The 27697-nt window shown below is 38.1% G+C and overlaps 2 protein-coding genes across 5 annotated transcripts in view; one reads left to right on the top strand and one right to left on the bottom strand.

Moving 5' to 3' along the window:
* The window catches only part of ninl (ninein-like), a 34681-nt gene extending 12774 nt beyond the window's left edge, over positions 1-21907 (top strand). For 2 of the 4 annotated variants that reach the window (XM_067421574.1, XM_067421573.1), the window contains exons 5-28: positions 3558-3624; positions 3706-3896; positions 3978-4133; positions 6046-6213; positions 6336-6472; positions 7248-7388; positions 7476-7650; positions 8707-8817; positions 8919-9008; positions 10171-10318; positions 10426-10494; positions 10583-10704; positions 13050-13408; positions 14820-16436; positions 16915-17019; positions 17098-17167; positions 18275-18559; positions 18642-18755; positions 18836-18982; positions 19076-19225; positions 19931-20044; positions 20137-20346; positions 21166-21279; positions 21564-21907. In XM_067421574.1, the coding sequence (XP_067277675.1) occupies positions 3558-3624; positions 3706-3896; positions 3978-4133; positions 6046-6213; positions 6336-6472; positions 7248-7388; positions 7476-7650; positions 8707-8817; positions 8919-9008; positions 10171-10318; positions 10426-10494; positions 10583-10704; positions 13050-13408; positions 14820-16436; positions 16915-17019; positions 17098-17167; positions 18275-18559; positions 18642-18755; positions 18836-18982; positions 19076-19225; positions 19931-20044; positions 20137-20346; positions 21166-21279; positions 21564-21755 (5052 nt within the window). In that variant the 3' untranslated portion in view covers positions 21756-21907. Of the gene's footprint in view, positions 1-3557; positions 3625-3705; positions 3897-3977; positions 4134-5448; positions 5586-6045; positions 6214-6335; positions 6473-7247; positions 7389-7475; positions 7651-8706; positions 8818-8918; positions 9009-10170; positions 10319-10425; positions 10495-10582; positions 10705-13049; positions 13409-14819; positions 16437-16914; positions 17020-17097; positions 17168-18274; positions 18560-18641; positions 18756-18835; positions 18983-19075; positions 19226-19930; positions 20045-20136; positions 20347-21165; positions 21280-21563 lie in introns of those variants that run through there. The other 2 variants (XM_067421577.1, XM_067421575.1) reach the window with 2 other exon arrangements.
* Positions 21908-22053: 146 nt separating this feature from the next.
* gins1 (GINS complex subunit 1 (Psf1 homolog)) lies at positions 22054-27169 on the bottom strand. The gene is made up of 7 exons (XM_067421578.1): positions 26976-27169; positions 26774-26838; positions 23646-23744; positions 23461-23551; positions 23251-23367; positions 22694-22768; positions 22054-22610 (listed from the first exon to the last, which is right to left on the bottom strand). The coding sequence occupies exons 1-7, from the start codon at positions 27048-27050 to the stop codon at positions 22542-22544; spliced, it is 591 nt and encodes a 196-aa protein (XP_067277679.1). The 5' UTR covers positions 27051-27169; the 3' UTR covers positions 22054-22541.
* Between the last annotated feature and the right edge of the window lie 528 nt (positions 27170-27697).

Here is a 27697-nt window from a genome sequence, read left to right as displayed (position 1 = left end):
GCCATCAGAGGATGGGTACATGGTGGTCATAAAGGGATGGACATGGTCAGAAACAATGCTCAGGTAGGCCGTGGCATTTAAACGATGCCCAATTGGCACTAAGGGGCCTTAAGTGTGCCAAGAAAACATCCCCCACACCATTACACCACCACCACCAGCCTGCACAGTGGTAACAAGGCATGATGGATCCATGCTCTCATTCTGTTTACACCAAATTCTGATTCTACCATCTGATTGTCTCAAAAGAAATCGAGACTCATCAGACCAGGCAACATTTTTCCAGTCTTCAACTGTCCAGTTTTGGTGAACTTGTGCAAATTGTAGCCTCTTTTTCCCATTTGAAGTGGAGATGAGTGGTACATGGTGGGTTCTTCTGCTGTTGTAGCCCATCCGCCTCAAGGTTGTGCGTGTTGTGGCTTCACAAAGGCTTTGCTGCATACCTCGGTTGTAATGAGTGGTTATTTCAGTCAAAGTTGCTCTTCTATCAGTTTAAATCAGTCGGCCCATTGTCAACAGGACTGCCGCATACTTTCCCCCCCCCCCCTTTTCACAACATTCATACATTGCTCACCACTGCAAAAACAATTTATAAATGGAAACAATTGACGTTCTCCAGAGAGGAACAAGACCAATACACACTTAAGCGTTTGCCAAATCTATTTCACTAATATGACATTATTTTTGAGGGTGCTCTTGCATAGGTTTGAGCACCCCCATAGATCTGAAGTAACTTATGTGCACTTTTTGTGCAATACAGATTCACAAGCCTCAGCTCAGATTCCTGTCCATATACCCTTTTACAACATTTATGTGAGCAACAGCACTGCTTGTTTATGTAAATAATTAAACCGGCTGTGATGAATATTGCAACAAACCTTGTCATGCCACATCAATTATTCCGTTTTGATTACGTCATAGACTAAAATAAAACACTTTTGTATTTTGTTTCAGGCAGAAGCTGAGAAACATGATTGATAAATTGTAATCAAGAAGGATCTACTTTTTTTTCTGATTGTTTAGGAGTTTTTGTGCACCTCAATTAGAGAGTAGCCTTTGCTGAAGACCTCTATCGCAACACTTTTCATAGTGAACACACGATATAAGTGATTGTTTGCTAATGAACGATGTCTTAAGGGCAGAATGTGTGATGTTCTTTACTTAATTTCTTAGCGGAGAGCAATAAAGTGGCTTTTTCTTTACTATTGACTGAGAGAGATAATACAAGACATTCCGCTTTCTGCCTTCCCCCTGAAAAAATGTAATGTGAACAGTTATGTAATGTTGTTTAAATTTTAATGCTGATGGTAATTGATTGTGGCTTGTCCCATAGTTAGCTGTCTTTAATATAGTGAAGCTGAACTGTGTATTGTTTCGATCAGTATATTCTGTCCTTTATGTCTCTTGCATTTGACCATTGCCATACATTGATCAAATCACAGATGTTTTACAGGTCAGTGAGTTTCTGCATCAAACTGTAATCTACCACTAGATGGCACTAGCACACAAATGAATTAACATACGCACATCCTATATTCTCTGTATAAAATTTTACACAATCTATCATACTAATTTTGGCCATTTGTGCAGTATGCATATGTATATGTGCACAGTATATAATACCAAGATAACTTACTACTGTACTACATTTACCACAATGCACACTACACTGAATACTGTATCCAATGATGCAATGTGCTCCACCTGACTCCACTTTCAGTGACAAATTGGAAATGACATCACCACTGTTTTTAATATCTGGGAAAGTTGTACCTCTGAGTAAGGCATTCTTTAGTACAACATGACACACACAAGTCAGGAAAAAATAAACAGAAGTAGCATAAACAAAACAGAATAATTCTATTATGAACAATAAACACAAATAATGAACTACATCTGAATGCAAGATGATTAAAATTATTAATTTCTCTCAACTATTTATGCATGGTGTCACAACAAACTATTTGTGTTACATGACGTGTGAAAGTTAAATGTTTCACTTATATACTGAAATATAATTTATGAATTTTCAAGTTATTATAATTGAACATGCTGTATTTCAATTATTTTAGAGGTGTTATTTACAGAACAGCTGATACACAATAAGTTCACAGAAAAATAGGTTGTCAAAATTATACCTTTAGGGGTACAACAGCTTGTCGCTGGGGCAGTAGCCTTAAAAGGACAACTGTGTACCATTTTTACAACTAAAAGGTTCATAGTAGTACCTTAAGGTACGCATTTATACTCAAAGGTACTAATATGCACCTTTTAGGAGTAAAAATGGTACAAAGTTGTCCTTTTAAGGCTACTGCCCTAGCGACAAGCTGTTGTACCCCTAAAGGTATAATTTTGACAACCTATTTTTCTGTGAACTTATTGTGTATCAGCTGTTCTGTACATAACACCTCTAAAATAATTGAAATACAGCATGTTCAATTATAATAACTTGTAAATTCATAAATTATATTTCAGTATATGCTCACTGATCTTTATATAGATTATAGCTATATTATTAAATGTAATTCTATATGTATCTATAAGTTGTTTTAATGAAGTCAGCTTACAGCAACCAAACATTTTGTTACATACACATAATAGTTTCTATTTTATTGAAATAGTATGCAGTATTCAGTGTGTACTGGGCAGTATCCAGTTAGCCAACACCTTTACAATTACACATTTAAACATTTTAGTATTTCACTTAATTCATCTTTTATCAGCTGATTTTAAAGCGCTCTCAGCGTTGAAACTGTTGCATAACTCAGTCCGACTCCAAACCATCTCTTATGTAAGCTCTTTTACATCATTACAGGAAGATTTAGCTGGCTTTATATGAGCAAGGTTTAAGCTGTTTAGTATATTCCAGTGTTTCTATACTGATGTGAAGCATTACTTCAGCGCATGTATCCTCCTTAGTCTGGTAGTTGTTCCCGTTCAGTGATGCAGAAGTAATGACTACTGGAATGGAATGCCTTATGATGATTGTATTGTGTTCCTTGTGATCAATGAACCACACTAGTACATTCTGCGACACTTTCTCCATATGCTTTCTCAACAATACTTCAGTCAACAGTTAAAACCTCAATTCTAGAAGATATGCTTCTTCAATTATGGCCTTTGTGATAAGTTTACAATTGAGATGTTCAGAATACCATACTGTATACAGTAGTATATAGTACATATAATGTGCACACTAAGTATAGAATACCTGGAAGAAAGAAGGCACCCTAAACACTCGCGGCCTTCCTACAAGTCTACACATACACTTTCACGACGTTACACCGCTTTGACTGTCAGGAAGAAATCTGCTGTGAAGATCGGTGTGGGCTTGGCAAAATTAGGCGCATATCAGCCGCAAAGTGGGCACTCAAACGCATTACAATATTGCGTAGTTACTTTTTAAGAAAAGTAATGCGTTAAAAATAATTACTCACTTACATACAGCACCTTTAATTAAAAAAATATGATGTGCATGCAACATTTATAATAAATCCCACTATATTTCATGTAAAACAAACAAACAATTTATTTTGACATTGTCAATTCTTTATTTACAGAGTCTTAAATCAGATGAGGACACAGGAAGCAACAAGGAGTCCACACACCACTTTTTTGTGGCACAAGGTACTATATTACTGTGTAACTTTTAAATAAATAAATCATAAATCAGCACATGAATGTAATACTTTCTGTCATATACCCAAGGTCAGTTGAAGCTCTGGAATCAAGAGGGCACAGAAAGTCCTCAGCGCTCCTCCAACCCTCAGCAGGAAGTGACAGATGGACAGGTGAGAGCAGTGTGGGAGGAGCTGGGGGTCGGTGCAGGAGGATCACTTAACCGCGAGGAGCTGTCACTCGTCTGTGACCACATCGGTCTCAAGGACTTACAGTCTGAGGTACGGTCATGTAACATTCTGTAGAGAGTGGAATTAGGAACAAAATTAGTCACTGAACGCCATATGTTTGTCTGTGCACAGGAGTTAGATGCTCTTTTCAGGAAACTAGACAAGGATCAGGACGGAAGAGTCAGTCTCAGTGAGTTCCAGAGCGGTCTGTTCACACAACAGCGTCACATTTCACCCATCTCTACCTCCACCCCTGCCCGGCCCAAACCACAACGCTCCATCTCAAAGGTCAGAATCAACTCAAGGTCGTGGTGAAAGCAGATTTGAACCAAAAACAAACATACTGTAGCTTTGCTAAACAATCTGCTGCAAACGCTGGCACCAGCATGCAAGAGTTTGGCTCTGTGGTTTTCTCTGCAAATGAAATGAATGTGTGAAAGAAGCAGTTATATGGGATTGTTTTTTTATGTTATGTTGAAGCTGGTAGTATATAAATAATATAATGTGCTCTTAATATTTTAGAAATGTTGATAATGATTTCCCTGAAATTGTATTTTATATTGGGAAAATTGTTTACACAGATTTGCCAAAGCATTATACAAAAAACGATTAGTGACAAACATACAATATTATATATATATATATATATATATATATATATATACACACACACACACACACACACACACACACACACACACACACACACACACACACACACACACACACACACACACACACACAGTGGTGTAACAATACCCTCATGTCACGATTCGATACATATCACGATTATGAACTCACAATACGGTATTATTGACATATGGTAAAAGGTAAACAAAAATAATTACTGTGTATTAAATGCTAAATGTGATATCACATTGGGGATGAAAAGGAATAGCCTTGGTCTTGGTGCTGGTAACCCAATGCACAGGACAATGTTGACACCAGATTAAAAATATTCATGATTCTAAAGATGAAAATACAGAATTGTTTTACTCAAAAACCAAACTTTACTCTTTCACTGACTAGATATATTTACAATAATGTAGGCTACTTTTTACTGGGAAAATAAGACATTGGGCATTTTCAAGACCAAAAATATTCTCCCATTGCATTATATACATGGGTTTAATGTAGTACTGAAACGAAAACGTATTTTGGGTACACTAATCACAGTACACATTGTTGCATTTTTGTATTGCTATATAGTGTGAAATTGTCTTCCCCCAGAAACAAGCATTTGATCATGTGTTGTTATGCTTGGAACGCTTAATGTTTTTAATGCATGCTAGACTGGTAGGTTCATGTAACTGATGAAGTACAGAAATCTTATGTATCTGCCAATTTTCCTCTCACCTGTTGATTAAATGAAAAAGTTGCTGAAAGAATCGACGGCTAAAGCCTCTACCAATTTTCAATTTTTTTTCCACGGCATTCCAAACACAAATGGCAGCTAAATGATTTCCTGACTGTCAAATAGGATTCATTTCAGAACTCCAACATCAAGCCAAGTAACTGAGGGCTGCACTGGCTGGAACCAATTAACTTAATTGGGAAGGTGGAGCCTCCTGCTTTTGCTCTCTTGTTTCTGGGAAGGCACAAATGTATTGCTATGCAATGGCCAAACTTGCAATCAAAGCTGAGGAGATGTTCTGCACAAAAGGCCTCATACCTGCATGTGATGTTTTTACATGGGAATGTAAAGACAGTTTGGGGTCCTTTAGTGATGACAATTCTGAGGTGATTTTACTGAAAGCACATCCAGCCAAAAATATTTAAAAGATCTTAAGATCTTAACTTAAGCTAGGCACATATTCAGATGCAAGATTTGTTGGTTAATAAAGTGTAGGATTTAAAAGATCAGGCTTCCTTTAAGGAGAAAAACAGCTTCAGCGATCAGTGCTTGATAACAAATGCTGAGTTGCATGAATATTTGGCGGCCACTGGAGCTAAAATGAGGCTAAGCCAGCTTAAGGGTTACGACACCAAAAGGACGTTTATTAGTGGTCAGCGAAATAATTTTGTTCATGATTGAGGCTCTAGCTCTGGCATGTCAAGGACAGCATTGTGCATTGTGTGGTGGGACTGTGAGAGCTTTTTTTTCTCTAACCCTTTCAGCGGTTTTCCTCACAGTTGAATACTGAACTTTGCTGGATCGTTGTCTTTTTTTTTTCTCATGTCGTTCCCACTGCTCTCTCAGGCCCTCGAGGAACGTTTGGTGCGTTCCGCCTCCCCTTCTCTACTGTCGGCTACGGTGGGTCAGAGGCTGTTGACCCGGCTGGATGATGGATCGGGATGCACAAGCCCAGATAAAGTCATCGCTTTCTGGACGGAGGAGGGCATTCACAACAGCAGGGATATTCTACAGGTAACAGATTACTTAGATGTTAAATGCATTAATTAAACACTGACAAACGCTGAATAATGTTTGCATAATTTTCTTTCTATAAACCTTGGAATGAATCTTTTTCATTCTGAACCTGCACACAGACTCTGGACTTCTCTCTGGAGGAGCGACTGTGTCTGGCTGAACTCACTCTGGCCCTGGACAATGAGTTACTGGTCAGTGGAAACGGCATCCACCAGGCTGCTCTGGTCTCCTACAAAAATGAGATAAACTACTTACAGTAAGTGCTATTCACATCAGATGTATTTACTCACAAAGCCTGTCAAAAAGATCACATTTCACCTGAAAACCAAAGTATGCGTGTGTATTTTTTTATTTAGCATTGTAACAATTTCAATAAAATTGTACCATTTCTTATTAATGTCTAGTATTGACTTGTTTTTTTATTATGATTCTCATTACTTTAAGTCATTTTAATGTATTACTAAACCTGGTTTTGCAATGTTTTTTAATTAAACATTCTAATTAAAATAGGTTACCATGATGTAGTAAGGCTTTAACATTTATATATTAGTCATTTTATTGTGACAATAATGAGAATAGGGCATTTCACTGATGAAAAGTGTGGGAGTAAATTAGCTTGAATTTTGTCCTGAAATTAATGTCCTAACGCAGAAATCTCAATACTCCTATATTTTTGCCTCTTCATGAGATTCACCTGAACGTCTGCGCGGTTTGGTTTTTGTCTCCACCTGGAGGACATATGATGTTTCAACAGTATTCTTTGTTGAAGGCTTTCACACTAGCACTTTTGGAGGTAATGGCTCTGCTGTGAGTAGCCTCTCAGGGGTTTGATCTCCCTAATCAAACTTTGGTTCCGACCAGGCAATTAAACCAAGTGTGAAAGCACTCTTATGTGAAACAGCTGCAAAGTGGCTTTACTTTGTTCTCCAAACGTCTTTGCATGCTTAATAAGGTGTAAGTTGTGACAAATGATGCATCATTCAGAATGAATGATCTTCTCATGATGGTGGTTTTGTGTTCCACCTCGATAGAGTCCTAGCAGACCAGGCCTGCCAGGAGAGGGACAAAACCAAGGCGGACCTGGAACTGGCTGACCGCCGCAACCTGCAGCTGGTCAGAGAGGTGGATGATCGTCATGCGACCATGGAGTCTCTCAATGAGTCTAAAATCAAGTACGGCTGCTCTTCTCTAGTCAATCACATCTGATGAAGAGTGACGCAAGGGCTCTACAGTGTGACTCTCTCTATCTCTCTATGCAGGGGTCTGGAGCAGGAGTTCCGGGATAAACTTACAGCACTGAGGAGTGAATCGGAGTATGAAAGTGAGGTGCTTATAGAGCAGGTTGAGAACGAGCGGGAGAGACTCCGGGAGGAGCTAGAACTGCTTAGGGTTCAGGATGTTAGCCTTCAGGAGGACCTTTGCACAGCTGCTAAGGTAATCACTGATGCCACTGTTGTTGATTTATAAGTAGCTGTATTCTGTTAGATTGTTTATTTTGAAACTATTGTTCAAACGTTTTTTCTTTAGCACTAAATCAGCATATTAGAATAATTTCTGAAGGATCATGTGACACTGAAGACTGGAGTAATGCTGAAAATAAATTAAAACAGGGATATATTGCATTTTAAAATATATTAACATAGAAAATAATTATTTGAACAATTGTAACAATGTTTCAGTAACAATATTAATGTTTTACTGTATTTTTGAACAAAATATTAAAACAATTACCCCAAACTTTTAAATGGTAGTGTATAACTTTATAAAATGAATAATTCTGACTATGATTAATTATGAGTCTCTGCTTTCATAGCTGTACATTTATTTTATACAAAAGCACAATTTTGTTTGGCTGCAAATAAGAAAAGGCCTATGGTTATATTAAAGGGTTAGTTCTCCCAAAAAATAAAATTTATGTCAGTTAATGACACCCTAATGTTGTTCCACACCCGTAAGACCTCCGTTCATCTTCAGAACACAGTTTAAGATATTTTATATTTAGTCCGACAGCGTATCCAAGTGTAGGCACACTGTACTGTCCATGACCAGAAAAACATTATCAAAGTCATTATAATTATTTTCTTAACATTGTTGATTTTTTTAAAAGCACCATTCGAGGTCATGTTACACTGATTTTCCTTGATTCTTTTTTTGTAATCCTATTATAGTATTATTTGTTTGTTTTTTCCATAGAGATGAAACATGCAAATAGAATGTTAGAATATGAAGATATACATGCCGCAATATTGTATTTTTTCATTGAATATTCAAGTTGGAAAATTCTATTGACATAAACCATAACATTATTCATAGAATATTTGTATTGTATTACAATTCCCTTACCATCGCTCCTTTAATTCCCTTGATGATCCTGTTCTCAGCTACAGAACACGACTCAATGAAGAGGTGATCTGTCATGGTTAGAGGTGTATGTTTCTTTGAGCATGTCAGTGTGGTGTCAGGTTAAATAACTCTAGCGGTGTGTTACAGGAGAACAGTCGTTTGGAGGAGGAGGTCAGCCTTCTGAAGGAGAAGCTGTCTGAAGCAGAAAGCACCATCTCTAAACTACAGAAGGATCTAGAGCATCTGCTCCAGGACAAGGTGAGACGCCTAGATGCTGTTCATTTGCTGAAGAGCATATCCTTTAAGTTTCATTCTTTAAGAACAATAATAATTGGATCTATGCTTGTTTTATTGAACAGTTTGGTGGCCTTGATCCAAATGGTACAGGACTGCTGAATCAAGAGGAGCACTTCTCAGAGATCTTTAAGGAGTACGAGCAGCAATGCAGGGTACGAGCGTTCCTGTGTGTGTTTATGATGTGTTGGTGGATATTTTGTCTGGAGTGAATGGTGAGGTCAGCCTTATGATTGTGCATTTGTATTTGAGTGTCCTTTCTTGACTATTACTCCAGCTATCCTATAATCCAAGGTGCTGTAAATGACGCCTGTAATTGTGAGGAGTGTTGTGCTATTCCTTTTTGCTCTTGTGACTTTTTGCTCTTTTGTAAGTAATCACCTTCAAAAAACTTAGCAACTGTATACTAATGCACAAAAATGGCTCAGAACACCTTAGTAACAATGCAGAGACTTTGCCCATGATGCTTTTCTGCACTGGTCAATTTTGAGATTCTGAGTTATCTGGCTTTTTATTTTCGTTTTATTACATTATTTTCTGAAGGTTTTTAAAGAGGGGTTTGTTAATTTATCATTTGATTGATTTTAACAATTTATTCCCTCCCCCCACCCCACCAAAAAAAATTCTTGATTGTTTTTTTTTCTTGTTGTTATTTTTTTGGAGCAATACGATTACAAAACCCAAGCAAGAAAATGTTGAACCTTTATCAAGTTCATTTTTAAAATGTAAAATAATTTAAAAAGTTGATTTAAGAATATTTTTGACCCTCTTCACCTTGGGTGTTTTGCCTTAAAGGGTTAATTTAGCCAAAAAATTTAATTGGCCCATGATGTACTCGCCCTCGAGTCATCCTAGGTCTATGACATTCTTATTTCAGATGAATACAATCAGAGTTATATTAAAAATGTCTTAGCTCTTCCATACTTTATAATTGTAATGTCCATAAAAGTGCATCTATCCATCATTAAAGTGTTCCACACGGCTCCAGGGGGTTAATAAAGGCCTTCTGATATGAAGTGATACGTACGTGTAAGACTAACCCTTTAAGAAAAAAGCACAGTTTTTTTAAAGTGTGTCTTATAAAATAGCAAGTAAAAATAAAAAAGGTAAGATACTTTTATTTGTGAAAAATGTTCTGAGACAACTATAAGCCATTTGTAATTTTTGCAGTTCCATTTGGTAATGCTTTTTTTAAAGAAAAACACATTTCACCTCTGCTTTTCATATCTTTGTGGAAGGTTTTTTGGATATTCAGGAAATGCAGAAAAAAGTTGTACTGGTGCAAATGGGTATGTGTCTCCGCCCCACTAAATACAGGAGTTGCAAGACAGGAATGACGAGTTGCACTCAGAGCTGGAGTTGTTGAAGTCTCAGGGCTCAGGAAGGAGAGCCAGACGATCCCGGAGCAGCCTGTCTGGTCATGACTGGTCAAGCCGTAGAGCATTAACCACTGAATCAGATTCTGGTGAATTTAACATACATCTAGATCTCACACATCTTTCATGCTATTGAGCTTAACCTATATAGTAAACAGTGAATGAAATAGCTCTTCCTATCTGTTTTGTTCTACAGATGATCCTGAAATGAAGAAAGGTATATCTCCTCAGGTCAGAAAAAAGCTCCTTATCACTGACAAGAATGGTGAGTAATTATGAACAACGAAACTATCCTTTTATCTATGAATTATCCATACACATGGGTCATGGTTTGCTTTGGTGTGTCTCTTCAGCGCTGGGTTCCTTGGAGAGCTTGGCTCCCTCTGTGAGCATTGAGACAGAACTGGCCATGCAGCAGATGAAAGAGAGATATGAGCAAGAGGTTCAGGACTTGAAGATCCAATTGGAGACGAAGGTACAGGCATAGCATAAAAATCTTAAATAGGTTTGATACAAATACCCTTTGCAAGTTAGAGTAGATTCAGTTTAAATTCAAACAGTCAGATGTGAGGGACATGCAAATGCTTCTTGACATACAGTTGTAATTTACGAATGTTTTGTAATACAGACCTGAGTTTTTAAAGATGATTCAGCAGATTATGGCAGAAATGTGGAAGTGTAAGAAAGTTCTAGAAGTTGAAGTTTTCACAAGAAGACATTTATTGTTTAAGCTTTTGAATGATACCCAAATTATGATGATTACGGAAATATGTGATATTGAAAAAAGGCAATACAAAAATTCTGTCATTAATTACTCACCCTCATGCCAAACCCCTAAGACTGTTGTTCATCTTCAGAACACAAATGAAGATCTTTTTGATAAAATCTGAGAACTTTCTGTCCATTGACAGTTACACTTTGATGCTTCAAAAAGTTCATAAAGAGGTTATAAAACTAATCCGTATGACTTGAGCAGTTTAGCCAAATATTTTGAAGAGACAATCACTTTGTGAAGAAAATATTTTATTTTATTCACATAAAAAGAATTATCAGTGAACATAAACAGAAACTGAACTGAACCTGCTTGACACGTGAGGACAACTCTGCTGCATAACAAGAATGAACCTCATCGGTTCTTGAGGAAGCTCAAATGTGCTGCGTAACACAAGAATGGACCTCATCGGTTCTTGAGGAAGCTCAAATGTGCTGCGTAACACAAGAATGAACCTCATTGGTTCTTGAGGAAGCTCAAACGTGCTGCGTAACACAAGAATGAACCTCATCGGTTCTTGAGGAAGCTCAAATGTGCTGCGTAACACGAGAATGAACCTCATTGGTTCTTGAGGAAGCGCAAACGTGCTGCGTAACACGAGAATGAACCTCATCGGTTCTTGAGGAAGCTCAAACGTGCTGCGTAACACGAGAATGAACCTCATCGGTTCTTGAGGAAGCGCAAACGTGCTGCGTAACACGAGAATGAACCTCATTGGTTCTTGAGGAAGCTCAAACGTGCTGCGTAACACGAGAATGAACCTCATCGGTTCTTGAGGAAGCTCAAACGTGCTGCGTAACACGAGAATGAACCTCATTGGTTCTTGAGGAAGCTCAAACGTGCTGCGTAACACGAGAATGAACCTCATTGGTTCTTGAGGAAGCTCAAACGTGCTGCGTAACACAAGAATGAACCTCATCGGTTCTCAAGGAAGCTCAAACATGCTGCATAACACAAGAATGAACTTCATTGGTTCTTGAGGAAGCTCAAACATGCTGCGTAACACAAGAATGAACCTCATTGGTTCTTGAGGAAGCTCAAACGTGCTGCGTAACACAAGAATGAACCTCATCGGTTCTCAAGGAAGCTCAAACATGCTGCATAACACAAGAATGAACCTCATTGGTTCTTGAGGAAGCTCAAATGTGCTGCGTAACACAAGAATGAACCTCATCGGTTCTTGAGGAAGCTCAAACGTGCTGCATAACACAAGAATGAACCTCATCGGTTCTTGAGGAAGCTCAAACGTGCTGCGTAACACAAGAATGAACCTCATCGGTTCTTGAGGAAGCTCAAATGTGCTGCGTAACACAAGAATGAACCTCATCGGTTCTTGAGGAAGCTCAAACGTGCTGCGTAACACAAGAATGAACCTCATCGGTTCTTGAGGAAGCTCAAACGTGCTGCGTAACACAAGAATGAACCTCATCGGTTCTTGAGGAAGCTCAAATGTGCTGCATAACACAAGAATGAACCTCATTGGTTCTTGAGGAAGCTCAAATGTGCTGCGTAACACAAGAATGAACCTCATCGGTTCTTGAGGAAGCTCAAACATGCTGCATAACACAAGAATGAACCTCATCGGTTCTTGAGGAAGCTCAAACGTGCTGCATAACACAAGAATGAACCTCATCGGTTCTTGAGGAAGCTCAAACGTGCTGCGTAACATGAGATTGAATCTCAAAGGGAACCTGCTTGACACACTGATGTGTGAGATCATGAATGTTTATATTTAAATAAAAGCCTATATTCAATCTGTTCAGATCATTTTCTAAACTGCTCAATTCATATGGATTCGTTTTACGATCTCTTTATGAACTTTTTGAAGCATCAAAGTGTCAGTTGTGTAGCTGTCTATGGACAGAATGGGACAAAAGCTCTCAGATTTCATCAAAAAGATCTTAATTTGTTTTCCGAAGATGAATGAAAGTCTTTCGGGTTTGGAATGACATGAGGGTGAGTAAATAATGACAATTTTCATTTTTGGGTGAACTAGCCCTTTAACATGCTGTAGAGAAAGTAATTCATTCTTAATTTTGTTTCCATAGGTGAATTTCTATGAGCGCAGTATGGAGCTGATGCGGCAGAATATGGAAGTTGAAAGGAAGGACATTTCGCAGGGGTTTAAGATGGAGATCAGTGAGTTGGAGGACCTGAAGGCTCAGGCGGAGGCACGAACAGAGCAAATGCGTCAGGCTGTTGAAAAGCTGGAAGCAGAGCTGAGGGGTAAGACCGCAGGAGGAGTTTGGGGTCCAGAGCAAGAACGGAGAATTCAACGGGAACAGGCAGAACTGGAGCAGAACTATGCTCGTGAGATCAGTAACATTGTACTGCGCCTCACCTCAGAGAAAGATCAGCTAGAGGCAGAACTCAAGCTTAAGATGGACCAGGAAGTGCTGCTTGTTAGGTAAGTGTTTCTCAAATGGTCTGGTAAAGTGGAGCTCATATATTGTAGACATTAGAAGTATATATTCGAAAAAGGACAAGAGCTAGAAGACTAATTACTTGGTTTTCAGTCTTTAATGACTAATTTCCACCAAGTGGTACGGTTCAGTACGGTACACAATTCTTGCCATTTCCATTGCCAGAAGTTGTAAATGGTACCCTAATTCTGAACCATACCATATCACTTTTTTGGCACTCTTCCATTGGGGTACCTAGCACAGTCTTCTGGTACTAAAGGGTGTAGCTAGACTCACTGCAGAACATTGATTGGTTGACAGAATTGTCACTTGCGCATGCTTTTTCGGCGGTGTTTTTCTTTGCAGCCTTAGCTCAAACAAAGTGTCGTCGTCTTATCACATGCAGAGAAACAAGAACAAGATTTGCTATAAGTCATCCATTGTTGTTTATGGTGTCGCTTGCTTCTCCAAGCGAGAATGATGTTGATCACTACACCACACCTATCAAAAGTGTGCTATACGCGATGGAAGCGCAAGCCGGATCAGGTTTTACAGTCCCCAATTTTGTACTGACTTGAATCATTCCGCACCGCTCGTGGAAATGAGCAATAAGATTCTTTAATAATGGAATTCAGAAACCAGCCACCCCCTGAAAAAATGCATTAAATTTTTTTTTTTAAAGCTGCAGTGCATAACTTTTTTTCTTTTTTCGTGTTCAAAAATTATATAATGAGTGTATCTTGAATCCTTTTTTCAAACCGTATTTTTTTCTTGTCCTGAACCCTACCAGCATTGACTCGTCATAAACGTCAAACCTTTATTTTGCAAATAGAAAATGTTGCCTATTTTAAGACCATTACATTTTTGTATGTTGTGACCATTATTTATTTGATTTACAGTTTATTTTTTTTGATTTATCTATCTTATATGAAGAAAATTGCTTTAGATTTGTAAAGATGTTTAGAGATTTATAGATGGTGTTTGTTGCATTGGCTTTATGATTTCAATAAAAATTTATAAAAGTAATTATGACAATGTTAAAAATAATGTTTACATTTTAGTAAGAATTTAATGAGATTCACCATTATAAAATAAAGGGAAATTAAATTGAAAACATCTGGATGCATTATAGTAATAAGAAGTTAGGAAAATTGTTAGTTCATGTTAACTAAGATTTCATTTGTTAACATTAGGGAAATACATTATTGTAGTGTTAACAAAAAATGTTATGGTTCTAAAACGAATTGTTAAAAAAAAAGTATGAAAAATTGCAGTGGTTCTAAAAATAGGCATCCTTTTTTATATACAAACATATATATATATTATTTGTAATATTACCCCCCCCCCCCCCCCCCCGGCATCTGACATTGCCATGAGTTTAGAAAATGGATACATTAGCATGTTGCTTTGTCCTAGGGAGAAGGCAGAGCAGCAGTTATTGCACATGAAGGCACAACACAGCGAGGCTCAGCGTAGCCTTAATCTCGAGCGCAGCCGTCTGCAGGAGCAGTTTGAGCAGCATCACAGAGAAGTTGGTGCGTGGAAGTCAAGAGTGCAGGAGCTGGAACAGGAGGCACGCAGGGAGCGTCTCCTCAGCACCGAGCGCTGGAGTGAAGAGCAAGCTCAGATCTGCAGCAAGGTAGCACAAGAAAGGAAGAAACTGGAGGAGGAACACCAGGAAGAAATAAAGAAGCTAGGAGAACACATCCTCTTCATGGAAGCTCAGGTAGAACTCGCATCCAGGGCTGAGGAGGAGTTGCTCTTACTACAAAGGCAGCTAGAAGACAAGCTAGAAGAGATGTGCATTCAGCTGGAAGACAACACGGTTTCCCTGAAAGCTCAAGATGCCCTCGTCCAGCATTTGACCTCAGAACTTTATGCCAAAGAGAAGGAAGCGGAAATTAGAAACGAGAAAGAACAAAAGCTTTGCAATAAGCTCTCTCAGCTAGAGCAAAAGCTTAAAGTTGAGCGAGAAAAGAAGCAGGAACTTCTGAAGCAAAAAGAACAAATACAGAAAGAAATGGACAGAAGTATTCAAGATCTAAAGAAGGAATTTGCAAAAGAAAAAGAGAAGGAACAGAAGCTTCTTGACAAAATTTCGGAGCTGTCAAAAGAGTTGGAGAACTGGAGGACCAAGTCTGAGACCTGGCAAAATGAGATCAAAATAATGCAGGAAAGCAGTAGTCATCTATCTACTGCATTCGGTGAACAGCAAATGCAGTTGAGAGAACAAGGTAAAGAACTTGAGGAGCTTCAAGAAAACTTGGCCAAAACACACGAGGCACTAAAAACCAGAGATGATGATCTTACAAGACAGGCTTCTGAGCTAAATGCTGTGGAGATGGAGCGGGATCGACTCCTAGAGGAGCTCAAGGGTCAATGCGAGGTTCTCAAACAGCTACAAACACAGGTTGATAGTCTCTCTGAGGAGTGGGATCAAATGCACACAGTGGAGCAAAGACTTCAAGGCTTTCTTCGTGTGGAGCAGGGTAAGGTTGAACGGCTCCAAACCTGTCTGAACTCGGAGCAAGAAGAAACGAGGCGTCTTGAACAAGAGAACTCTAGCTACCGGCAACTTGCAGACCAGCTTTCTTCTCAGGTTGTTGAAATGGAGGCCGAATATGCCAAACTCAAAGAGAACGCAGATAAACTTGCATTGGAGCTGCAAAGCAAAGACAGCCAAATGCTGGAAATCAATCGTCAGCTTGAAGCCAAAGATGAAGAGATGGATTTGCTCTGGAGCGAGGTTCAGCTGAAGATGAATCTGTTTAAGAATGTCACTCATCTCTCTGGTCAGGTTCAACTTTTGACCAACCAGTTGGAGGACAAAGAGCAAGAGCTATGCTCGCTGAGAGAACAGGCTGACAATACCACCAACCAACTACAGCAATCGCTGATAGACTCCCAAGCAGAGCTTCTGCAGATGGAGGAGGCCTTTGAAAGCGAGAAGTGCCATATGAAAGAACAGCTTCTGGAGATGGAGGGTCTTGTCATGGCTTTAGAACCGGAGGTGGACTCAGCCAATCCCCACAGGTTTGTGGTTCTCCAGCTGGTAGATGCTCGTCGAAACAGAACCAAAAGACTAACAATTGCTGCATTGATCCAATCGTCGACTCTCCCGTACGGATGCCAAGAATTGACCGCTCACTACTTTTGTCTGTCCAAGAATGTTTAACTGAATGTTTCACAGAATGAGATATCATTAACCGTAGATATGAGCTTTGATTCTTCAGATCTCGTGCTGCATCACACTAACTGAATGATAATGTCACTGACATGCATGCAAACTCACTAAGTTACTGTATTTATTCTGATTGAAAATGTTCTTGCATCCTATTAATTTTATTAATATTACATTTTTGTGTTTGCCACTCTAAACGTTTTTTTATTTTTTTATCTTGCTACAAAAACTCCTGAAATTCCATTGTTTTCTGTACTAAGCGTCCTAAAAGTGCAGAGGCTGGTAAGACTGTAATGGAGCTGATCTCTATATTTTGGTTTCCAATTCTAGGGCTCAACTTGATGAGGTCACGTCTGAAAACAGTGCACTGAAAGACAGGCTTGCTGTCTTACAGCAGGATGTCAAGTCGCTGGAGGAGGAGGTCAACAAAAAAAGGTATAGAAATCATCAGCTTTCACTCAGATTTTTGTCATTATTATATAGCAAAAACTAATTGTACTTCTGTTTTTTTAGAAGGAAACTTGAAGAGGTGGACAGAGAATATATGAAAAATAGAGAAGACGAGGAGAGGCTACGAAAAGAGGCAAGATTGGCATCAATAAAATGCTTGGGAAAATATTGATAGCATGAATTGAGGGCAGCATCGATCTTAGTCACCATGAAATCAACATTTTTCCTTTTTAAAAAAATGTATTATTGCAGTATTTATTATAAATAATTTATCAATGCAAATCATTATATATATATATATATATATATATATATATATATATATATATACAATATTGTTATACATGATGATGTTTACAGGGCGGGACAACCTGTCACTCACATGACATGACATTACAGAAATAGCAAACCACAACCATCCAATCAGTTCCCAAGGGACAAAATCAAGTCCCTTTTCTTCTTTGAGAAGTTTCACTCAGATAAAAGTTACAATAGTAAAGGCTATCGTGACTCCCATTTAATGCTGACTTTTTTTTTTTTTTTATTAAATCAAAACTGACCCTATTTTTAATTCACATTCCTAGTCTTATTGTGAAACACTCATCAGTGCACATCATTCCAATGAAAAAAAATCTTCAATGAATTTAATTTAATAGTCTTTAATAGTCTAAAATGACTTCTTATTTTTTGTGACCTTAGTCATAGAGACCACTTATCACGATCTGTTCCTAATGGCTAAAATCAAGTCCTGCAATATACAGTAGCCTATATTTTAAATATATGTTTAATGGCATCTTTTGTTCTTTTTTAATCTGCAATATTGCTACTGATGTCTCAACTTTAGCCATGAATTGGCATTCAGCATTTCAATATAATTGAAAGCTATCAATTTTAACTCATTCAGCTTTGGGTTTTTTTTTTTCTTGAGAAATATGCTGTTTCACATTAGACTGGGTAAACCCAGCCTGATCTGCCGGTGATTTGATGTCGCCCTGTAACTCAGTCTGGAAACCCGTACTTTCCTTTCTACTGCTTCTGTTACACTTTTACAGGAACCAATTACAGACTGGCTTATCCACCTGATGCGCTACAGAGCAGACTAACCAGACCAATGTTCAATTTTAAATTGAGCTTGGTCTGGGGATAGCCAGACAAGTTTCACATGTAAATGTCACATGAAAACTGAATGGTTGCACATTATAGTTCCTGCTCCTAACAATTGTTTCCTTCTCTTACACAGAATTCCAAATGTCGCGAAGAGGTGCTCGAGCTCAGTGCGAGAAACCTTCAGCTAAGCAGTGAGAATGCTGAACTGAGTTCCCGACTGTGTACTGATCAGAGAGCAGTGCAGACGTTGACTGACAGGCTAGCACAGGTGTGTCAGGAGAATGATGGGGCAGCTGCATCCTACAGGCAACTGCAGGAAACCCTACAGCAGCAGAAGAGCGACAAACTAAAGCTCCAGGAACAGTGGCAGAAAGAGAAGGAACTACTTGAGAGGGAGCTTAAAACTGCCAAGGAGATGGTATGATGCATTTTTTTTTAGGATATACATGAATACATTTTCTCAAAGTTGGCAGGAATCACTGAACTCCTCTTATTTTTAGCTCCAGCATTTGACTGTGGTTGAGTCTGCACTGACTAATCAGACTCTGAAAAACCAAGAACTACAGCAAGACAAGGACCATTTATTGAAGGAAACCGCAGACGGAAGCCAGAAGGTGAGATGCTCATGTTTTCTCAAAGCACTTGGATGTCCGACAACTGGATATGCTTAAACTTGCTTTGTGTTTGTTTGCAGATGGAAAAGCTCCAGGAATCACTTCGTAACTCAGAAACCCAGATAGAGCAGCTCAACTCCCAGATCTTAACTCTGTGGCAAGAAAAGGATGTTCACATCCAGGAGGCAGCCACACATCAGAAGATGCTGCAACAGTGTCAGGACAAGGTGAACAATGATCTTTCTAAATCTTTACACTTACCTGGGTTCAATAATAATACAATTAATAATATTCTATGAAATATTGTTTTATAACGCAAGGTCCGGGAGCTTGAGAACTGCGTACATCAGCTGCATAAAGAGAAGGAGCATTTACATCAGACCCACAGGCTTCAGGAGGAGACGGCAGTCAGTGTTCTGCAGAAGGAGTGCAAGAGCTTGCGAGTACAGAACGAGGAGCTTCTTAACAAAGTTAGTCTGGAAGAACAAATTGCTTTTGCAGTTAGCTGTGTCCAAAATTGTTCTCTATTTATTTTCCAGTGCAGTATTTTTAATGCATATACATTTATGCATGGCACTTTTAACCAAGCTATACACATTATCAGTTCATGCGTTCGCTGGGAATCAAACCCATGACCTTCCCTTTGCTAGCACCATTCTCTACTGTTTGCGCTTCAGGAATGTTCTGGATGCACTATTATGAATTCCATATCCATAGGCCATTATTCAATGCAGAGGGTGTTGCCAACTCACCATAAAAAGACAAATTGGAGTTTACTCTATTTCTAGTCTTTTTTGTCTTTGTAAAATGTTTCTTCAGAATATTTCAGTAAAGTAATTGACAAGGTACAAATTAGCTTGACATTGTATTGTATTGTTCTTTTTCATTATTTGGCTCAGTGGCAGCATATACAGGTTAAACAGGAGAGGTGCTAGAATTGACCCTTGTGGGACTCCGCATGTCATGGACGTCCACTCAGACTTATGGTCTCCTATACTCACATAATAACCTCTCCCTTCTAAGTATGATCTGAACCATCTGAGGACCATCCCAGAAAGCCCGACCCAGTTTTCCAGCCTGTCTAGAAGATCTACTGAGCCTGTCTACTGAGATCGAGTAGAACCAGAATTGATGTTTCAATTAGAATTATTTCTGAAGGATCATTTTTTCTTTAGGTGGCTCAGTTGCAGACTCGGGAGCTGGAACTTCAGAGACTGACACACGAGTGCCTCACTTTGAGAAACAAACAAGCAGAGTTAGAGGCTGCTAAACATGAGGCAAATGAACAGGTTTGGAGATCATTTTCTAACTTGTCATTTGATTGAGATTTTCTTATGAATGTTTTTGGTCTTACTTTTGTGTGTTTGATACTGTGGCTTAGGCACTAAGGGCAGAGAGCGCTCTGTCGCTGGTCCAGGCTCAGCGTGTACGTGAGGTACAGGAACTAAGGGAACAAGTGGGGTCTGGCACCCGGGAGCACTTGTCTCATCTACAAACTCAACTGGCCGAGCAGCAGCGCAGGACGCAGGATTTAGAGGGTCTGCTTCGCTCTCAGGCCAAGCAAGCCGGTGTTCAGATGGGCCTTCAGCAGGTACATCTACTCTTTCAAATTCTTGAGGCAGTCTAACAGGAAGTCAGCAAAGTGCATTTGATACAAAGTAGTGACCAAAAGTGATGTCCAGAGAGAATATTTGTTTATGACCCTATAAGTTCAGTTAAAGGGATGGTTCACCCAAAAATATTACTTTGATCCCTTTCTCACCATTAATTTGTTTCAAACCGGTATGAATTTCTTTCTTCCGTGTAACACAAAAGAATATATTTTGAAGAATGTGGGAAAACCAAACAGTTGATGATTGCATAGTAATGTTTTTTTTCCATACTGTGGAATTCAATGGTGCCCATCAATTGTTTATTCTAGATATTCTTCAAAACATGTTTTGTGTTCATTAGTACAAACTCAAAACGGGTTTGGAACAAGTGGTGAGAAAATGACAGAATTTGAAGTTTTAGATGAACTATCCCTATAAATTATCAAAATATGAGGAAAATATATATATATATATATATATATATATATATATATATATATATATATATATATATATATATATATATATATGAAGGAAAAAACAACAGGTATTTATCTGACAATAATTTGGCAAAAAAGGCAAACTACAGCTGCAGGTTATATTTTATAAATGCAAATATTTTAAAGTATACATATAACTTACGTTTTAGTCAATGTCATATGATTAGAAAATTAGTCATATTTAAATAAAGGGTAAAAGTTTCAATTTTTCTAAGCTGGACCCCTTTTGGCCTCTACTGTATTTATAAAGTTTGTTTTTTCTTTGCCTTTCACCTCATATTCAAAGTATTTTTATTTACAAACTATTAAATCAAACAGGAGCAATATGAGAAATTAATGGCGAGTATGCAGGAGCGTATGGATGAGGTTGAAGCCAAGCTGAAAAACGCCCGTGTCATGCTGCAGGAGAAAGTCAACCAGCTAAAAGAACAGGTAACCACATGCACAAACATGGCTTTAAAGTTCCCCATATATACTTTTTCAGATGTTACCTTAATACCTTTCATGTAGTTTGTAATATAGCTGAAACTTTTCCGACCTTTTACAATCACAAAGATGTGCAATGCATATTATGAGAATTCATTTTTTGACCTTTAGATGCATGTAGACATATTATACCTCCAAAACAAAGTTTGGAACTTTGAAAATGGCATAATTGTTGTATATTAATATGCTGTTCCAAAGCTTGATATTTTCTCCAACTTCCTCCTCTACAGCTGTCCAAAAATGCTAAGTCGGATCTGCTGCTGAAGGACCTGTATGTGGAAAACTCTCAGCTCATGAAGGCTCTTCAGGTGACGGAGCAGAGGCAGAAGAGTGCCGAGAAGAAGTCTTTCCTGCTGGAGGAGAAAGTGATCGCCCTAAATAAACTGCTCCGTAAAATCGCCCCAGCATCTCTTACAGCTTAGACTTGCTTCACTCCACTCCATTATGAGCCTTTACCTGTTGTACTGGGCTGCAAAGTCCCTCCCGCTAGTGCACTTTTGTATTTTGGTGCGAATTGTTTTCGTAAAAGCGGTAAACAATCCTAGTGTTAAAGTGAAAGCACAAATAATGCAAAGTCTTATAGCATGTTGTATTTATATCATGCTGTTTTCAACGATATAGAGGACGAAGCGTAAAGTTACGATCATTTTATAGTCTCTTCAGAGGCAATGAATACCAATGATAAGACTTGTGTGGTAAGAGATTTGATCATGTCAAGGACCGCATTACACATTCCTTTATTTGTTCACTGTGATGTAGGGTACAAACTACAAGCGTTCTTGTGAATCTGTTAGCTTCAAGTATTTGATAGTAAAATAAGACACTTTTTTAAAACAGCTGTTTTAACGCCCATTTTGGTGCAATAACCAAAAGCCCAGTATTCACTCAATGTACAGTTTTGATACAAATACTATCTTCTAATTGCACAATTTTTAATCATGATGCACTAATGTCCACTTGGATATAAGTTATTCTAAGTGTTACAGTTGATGTACACCTTGTTTAAAAGAGCTGGCTAACTTTTGGAGATGTGACACCACTGTGTTGTAAATGCATCATGTATTATCCCACTGTAAAGAATGTGAGCAAGTAAAGTTTTTACCTGTGCACGTGTTGCTTTCTGATAAGATCAATCAAATGTAATTTTATAACATTTCAATTGTTGAAGAGACGAAAATACACAAGTATTGCCAATCAACTGCTTATTCTTAGGAGATGACATGTTCTAATACGCCCTGCCGAATAAGCTGCTCACATTTCCATCTGGGTAAGAAGTGCTGTGAAGACAGAACGGGTGAAATACGTCAAGTAATAGAAACACGCAAGCAGTCTGCTTTAAGCATGCCTTAAGAATAGTTACCTGGCTATTTTTCTTCAGCAGAATCACAGTGCCATCATCTATTTCAAACTCTCCATGGTCTTTAAGACACCGCACCTGAATATTGAGGAACCGATAAATCAGTGCTAATAAAATACCTTTGACTTTAGCTAAATAAGTGAATTTCACACACGCAAAACCCTGTTACATTTATTCCCAAAACAAAATACTTTTTTGTTAAGTAAATTAAGCCTATATTAAGATTACATTAAGCACATTTACACATTCTAATTTCTGTAATGGTAATTTTACAAGGTAGAAATCATTACTATATATATTAATATTAGTGCTGGGCAGTATTAATCATCGTTAATCACATCCAAAATATAAAGTTTGTTATATTACATTATTGATTGTACTAATAAAACTGAAATAAAAAACACTAAAAGTATATTAAATATGACAAAATATAAAAGTATAATCATTATTGAAATGACAAAAACACTTAAAAGTTTACACTGAAAAGAATTTGTTGTTTTTTAAATATTAATACAAATTATAACATTATGTGAGTGATACTAAAATAACACTGCACTCACCTCAATGTATAAACTCTTAGGAGGCTTTATATCCTGTGTTATGTCCAAACCTTCCTCTCCCCCAATTGATCTCATATATGTTGCCAAGGATTTTTTATACTGATTGAACCACTCCATCTGATTTAAGCATTTGAATTAACATGTCAGTCACGCACCAAGAAGTAACAAGTAGCATTTAATATTTGTTGCACAGAGGAAATGCAGGCCCACCTCTTCAGCACACATGTGAAACCTAATGGCTGTGGGCAGGACACTGCCGTACTCCCATCTGAGAGCACGGATCCGCAGGAGGCGATCATAACTGGGGGAAGAAAGAGAGATGCGTTTGATCACACCTGCCAAGGTCTGAAGAGTGAACCAGACGATGGATAAAAGGAAAACAGTGAATCCCTCACAGGTATGCGGCGATACAGCGCTGGTTCCTCAGTAGGCAGCTGTGCCGGAACTTGATGGTTGGTATCAGCTCGCTCTTCCCCTCTGTCTTTGCCTCATTTCTAAAAATAAAAAAAACAGGTTTATATGGAATATTTTTGGCTTGTTTCAGACTAAATCATACCATTATTTATTCATATCTTGAACTCGCTTTTATTTTTATATTATGTTTTGTTCAAACATTGTAATTTTATGCAGGCCCATATATATATATAGAGGTCCTTCTCAAAAAATCTGCATATTGTGATAAAGTTCATTATTTTCAATGTAATGATAAAAATTTAACTCTCATATATTTTAGATTCATTGCACACCAACTGAAATATTTCAGGTCTTTTATTGTTTTAATACTGATGATTTTGGCATACAGCTCATGAAAACCCAAAATTCCTATCTCAAAAAATTTGCATATCATGAAAAGGTTCTCTAAACGAACTATTAACCTAATCATCTGAATCAACTAATTAATTCTAAACACCTGCAAAAGATTCCTGAGGCTTTAAAAACTCCCAGCCTGGTTCATTACTCAAAACCGCAATCATGGATAAGACTGCGACCTGACTGCTGTCCAGAAGGCCATCATTGACACCCTCAAGCGAGAGGGTAAGACACAGAAAGAAATTTCTGAACGAATAGGCTGTTCCCAGAGTGCTGTATCAAGGCACCTCAGTGAGAAGTCTGTGGAAAGGAAAAAGTGTGGCAAAAAACGCTGCACAACGAGAAGAGGTGACCGGACCCTGAGGAAGATTGTGGAGAAGGACCGATTTCGGACCTTGGGGGACCTGCGGAAGCAGTGGACTGAGTCTGGAGTAGAAACATCCAGAGCCACCGTGCACAGGCGTGTGCAGGAAATGGGCTACAGGTGCCGCATTCCCCAGGTCAAAACACTTTTGGGCTACAGAGAAGCAGCACTGGACTGTTGCTCAATGGTCCAAAGTACTTTTTTCGGATGAAAGCAAATTTTGCATGTCATTCGGAAATCAAGGTTTCGCTAAAACGGGTGGATTGTGACATTTATAAAATTCACGGGCGGGGATGTGGGCGGGTAGTAGTGCAGATGAAAAATAGGCCTACGTGCAATATTTCTGTGGCGAGGTGAACAAGAGAGAGAGAGAGCGAGACCGGGGCGTGATTGTGAATGAGCGTCACCTGCGAGCCACACCAGTCTCGAGTCCTCTGAGGGAGCTCGGAGGCATATCATGGGACGAGAGATCACCACACCTGGATTTGACGTTGAGTTGTGTTTACGTTTTATTATGTGTGTGCACGTGGCAGATGTCCGTGAGGGGCTACCCACGTTACTTTCATTTTGTTTGGTTAAAGTCTTTTAAATGTTCGCCGGTTCCCGCGGTTCCAGTCTCCTTCTTCCCCCCTCGAACATATTGTAGGCTATTACAATTTCTATGTCCAAATTACAATTACACACACGCAACAACGATATGCAATTTGACCCATCACGTCACCACCACTGCGACATTGAAATTTTTGTTGATGCCTCTCGTAACCCAGAAGGAGCGAGCGTTGCAGGAGTAGCAATGGATGAAGTAAAAGTAAAGTTGGTGAGTGGAGTAGCCTATATGAAATTGTTGACAACGAGTCTTTAAAGGCACTTTTGCCTGTTTCATTAGCCCATTCATGATGCTGTTGTGATGTTGAGAGGTGCAGGATAAAAAAAATAAAGCATTTTAATTTGAATGATTTTAGCGTGTGATTTATTGCGGGCACGGGTCGGGTAACGGGCCAAATATTAACGGGTCTGGGCGGGTGCGGATTTAATTTTGAAATTTTCACGGGTCACACTCAACACAACTGTCAACACACACAGTTACTTATGTCAAAACAGCTGTCTTGACGAATAGTTGGTTTGCTTTCAGCGAAGGAAATCAGTTGAGGAAAGAAACCGAATGCGTGTCAATAGGATCTGTGCATTAGGTCTTAAAGTGACAGTGAACCTGCCGCTGTCTGTCAAACAACAGAAGAAACAAGAGAAAATCACTCAGTGCTCTTGGCTGAATAACCTTTGTAGCCTTATCATCAGTGTATATTTAATTCATGTGAAGACTGCTGTTTTTAGTTCTTATTTTTAATGACAAAGATAAATTAAAATAACCAAAATAATCGTCCACCCCTATAGTTCAGGAGTCTTTGTTTAACTGGATGTTGTTGATTTTACTATACATTACCAAAGTCAAGCAAAGAGTTTAAGGTATTTAAATATTTGCATTACATTTTTTTGTTTGTTTACATTGATGTTAAATTTATATTGTCAGATTTATAACAATTATTAATTTTTGCTAAAACACTGCTGGTCACTTTCAGAAGTTGTAGCGATTTTCCCAGAAAGACTGTGAAACATAAATAACATCACTCAGTTTTTAATTACTTTTTCAATAGATTTTACACACTAATAGCAATATCATATCGCGTATCGAATATTGCATTATTTAACAAGATATGGCATTTTTCTTCAACATAGCACAGCTCTAAATATATACACATACAGAATATCTTATTTCAGCTTCATATACGAAAATGATTGGTCAATGAGATACAAAATCATAACTATTATAAACTTTAGATTAACAGTCATAATTATAAAGATCATTGACATAATTATTATGATGACATGAAAATTATGATAAAAAAGATATATGTTCAAAAAATGAGCGAAAAGTCATAATAAGGAAAAAGGTAAACATTATGACATACTAAAGTAATTTTGAGATGGAAAAAGTCGGTCATGATATAAAGTTGAAAATGTGCCAAAATTATGATAATGTATGTCAACATATTTTACTTTCGCAAAATACTGTAGTAATACTTAGGTCAAAATTATCTGCCAAAAAAAAGTGAAATTATGACATATTACGTCATAAGATATTTTGTCATATAGATTTTTTTCTGATATTTGAGTATTTGATATGGCATACTGTTTATGTCATAAAATCATAAACAATAAAATATTTTAGGCTGAATGTCACAAAAATGATTTGTAATGTTTTAGTTATCAATAACACAGAGCCTGTCATCTGCGAACTAATCAAACACAGAACACATTCGAGTCAATGGTGAGAGCAGAGCACAGACTTACACATCACTCTGATTTTGTTCGTACAGAGCCTTCATTTCCTCCAGGACTTGCCGAATGCTGTCTTCCTGCGGAAAATCCAGGACAAAGCGGTATGACTAAACTTTGACATGTTAATGACGCCCGACTGGTATTGTCCGCTGAAACTATAGTGACGTTAGCTAAAGTTTTCTATTAAACACCCCAAGTTAACAGCTTTACTTACATTAAACGCGGGCAGCTGACCGTCGCCCATCCGATGAAGTTCTCTAATAAGCTCAACTGCTTTTTCGCAGAACATTACAAGTTTGTTTGTACCAAGAATATGAAAGAAATCTGCGATAAAGTCTTAGCTTAGTAAATGTCCCGTGTAGTCCCCGTTTTCGCGGTAATTTTTTTTGTTATTATGATCACGTGGGACTTGAAAGTTACTACGGAGAGGCAAAAAGGACATTTTCAGATACGAGTAGTGACGGGAAGTCCGACTCATTTCTGAGAATCGGTTCTTTCGAACAGTACGTTTTCAAAGAACCGGTTTAGTGATTCTTTTAAGGAGTAAATGTCTAAATGTCATGCATCGTTGTGTGCATGAATATACAACACAGAATGTGTTTTATTGAACCTCAAAGCAAAATAATGTCAATGCCTAGGCCACTTTCTGATAAATTTGTAACCTTCTTCCCAGACGACAACATGTTATTATTACCTTATATGTGTAAAAACTTAAAATAAACAAATTATTTACGATATATTTTAAGATACTTAGGGGTATAGAACATATAATTTTTTTTACAGCATTTTACAGATATTTTATCATATTTTACATATTACAGATTCTTGTATTATTCATTCGTGACATTACAAAATGTGATTACCGTAATCAAACACATGCTGCCATCTATTGGTGAAAATGCAAACACCCACGCAGTTTCCCTTTCATCCCTCTGG

Source organism: Pseudorasbora parva, chromosome 17 (assembly GCF_024679245.1).
Source record: "Pseudorasbora parva isolate DD20220531a chromosome 17, ASM2467924v1, whole genome shotgun sequence".
NCBI classification, from domain to species: Eukaryota; Metazoa; Chordata; class Actinopteri; order Cypriniformes; family Gobionidae; genus Pseudorasbora; species Pseudorasbora parva.
This window is presented reverse-complemented; position numbering and strand designations above follow the sequence as displayed.

Excerpts from the sequence above, each read along its gene's own strand:
- gins1 (XM_067421578.1), bottom strand. The coding sequence starts at position 27,050 with ATGTTCTGCGAAAAAGCAGTTGAGCTTATTAGAGAACTTCATCGGATG. Across the intron at positions 23,552-23,645 it reads CGCTGTATCGCCGCATACCT|TTATGATCGCCTCCTGCGGA; the intron begins GTGAGGGATTCA and ends TTCTTCCCCCAG. Across the intron at positions 23,368-23,460 it reads TTCACATGTGTGCTGAAGAG|ATGGAGTGGTTCAATCAGTA; the intron begins GTGGGCCTGCAT and ends TGCTTAAATCAG.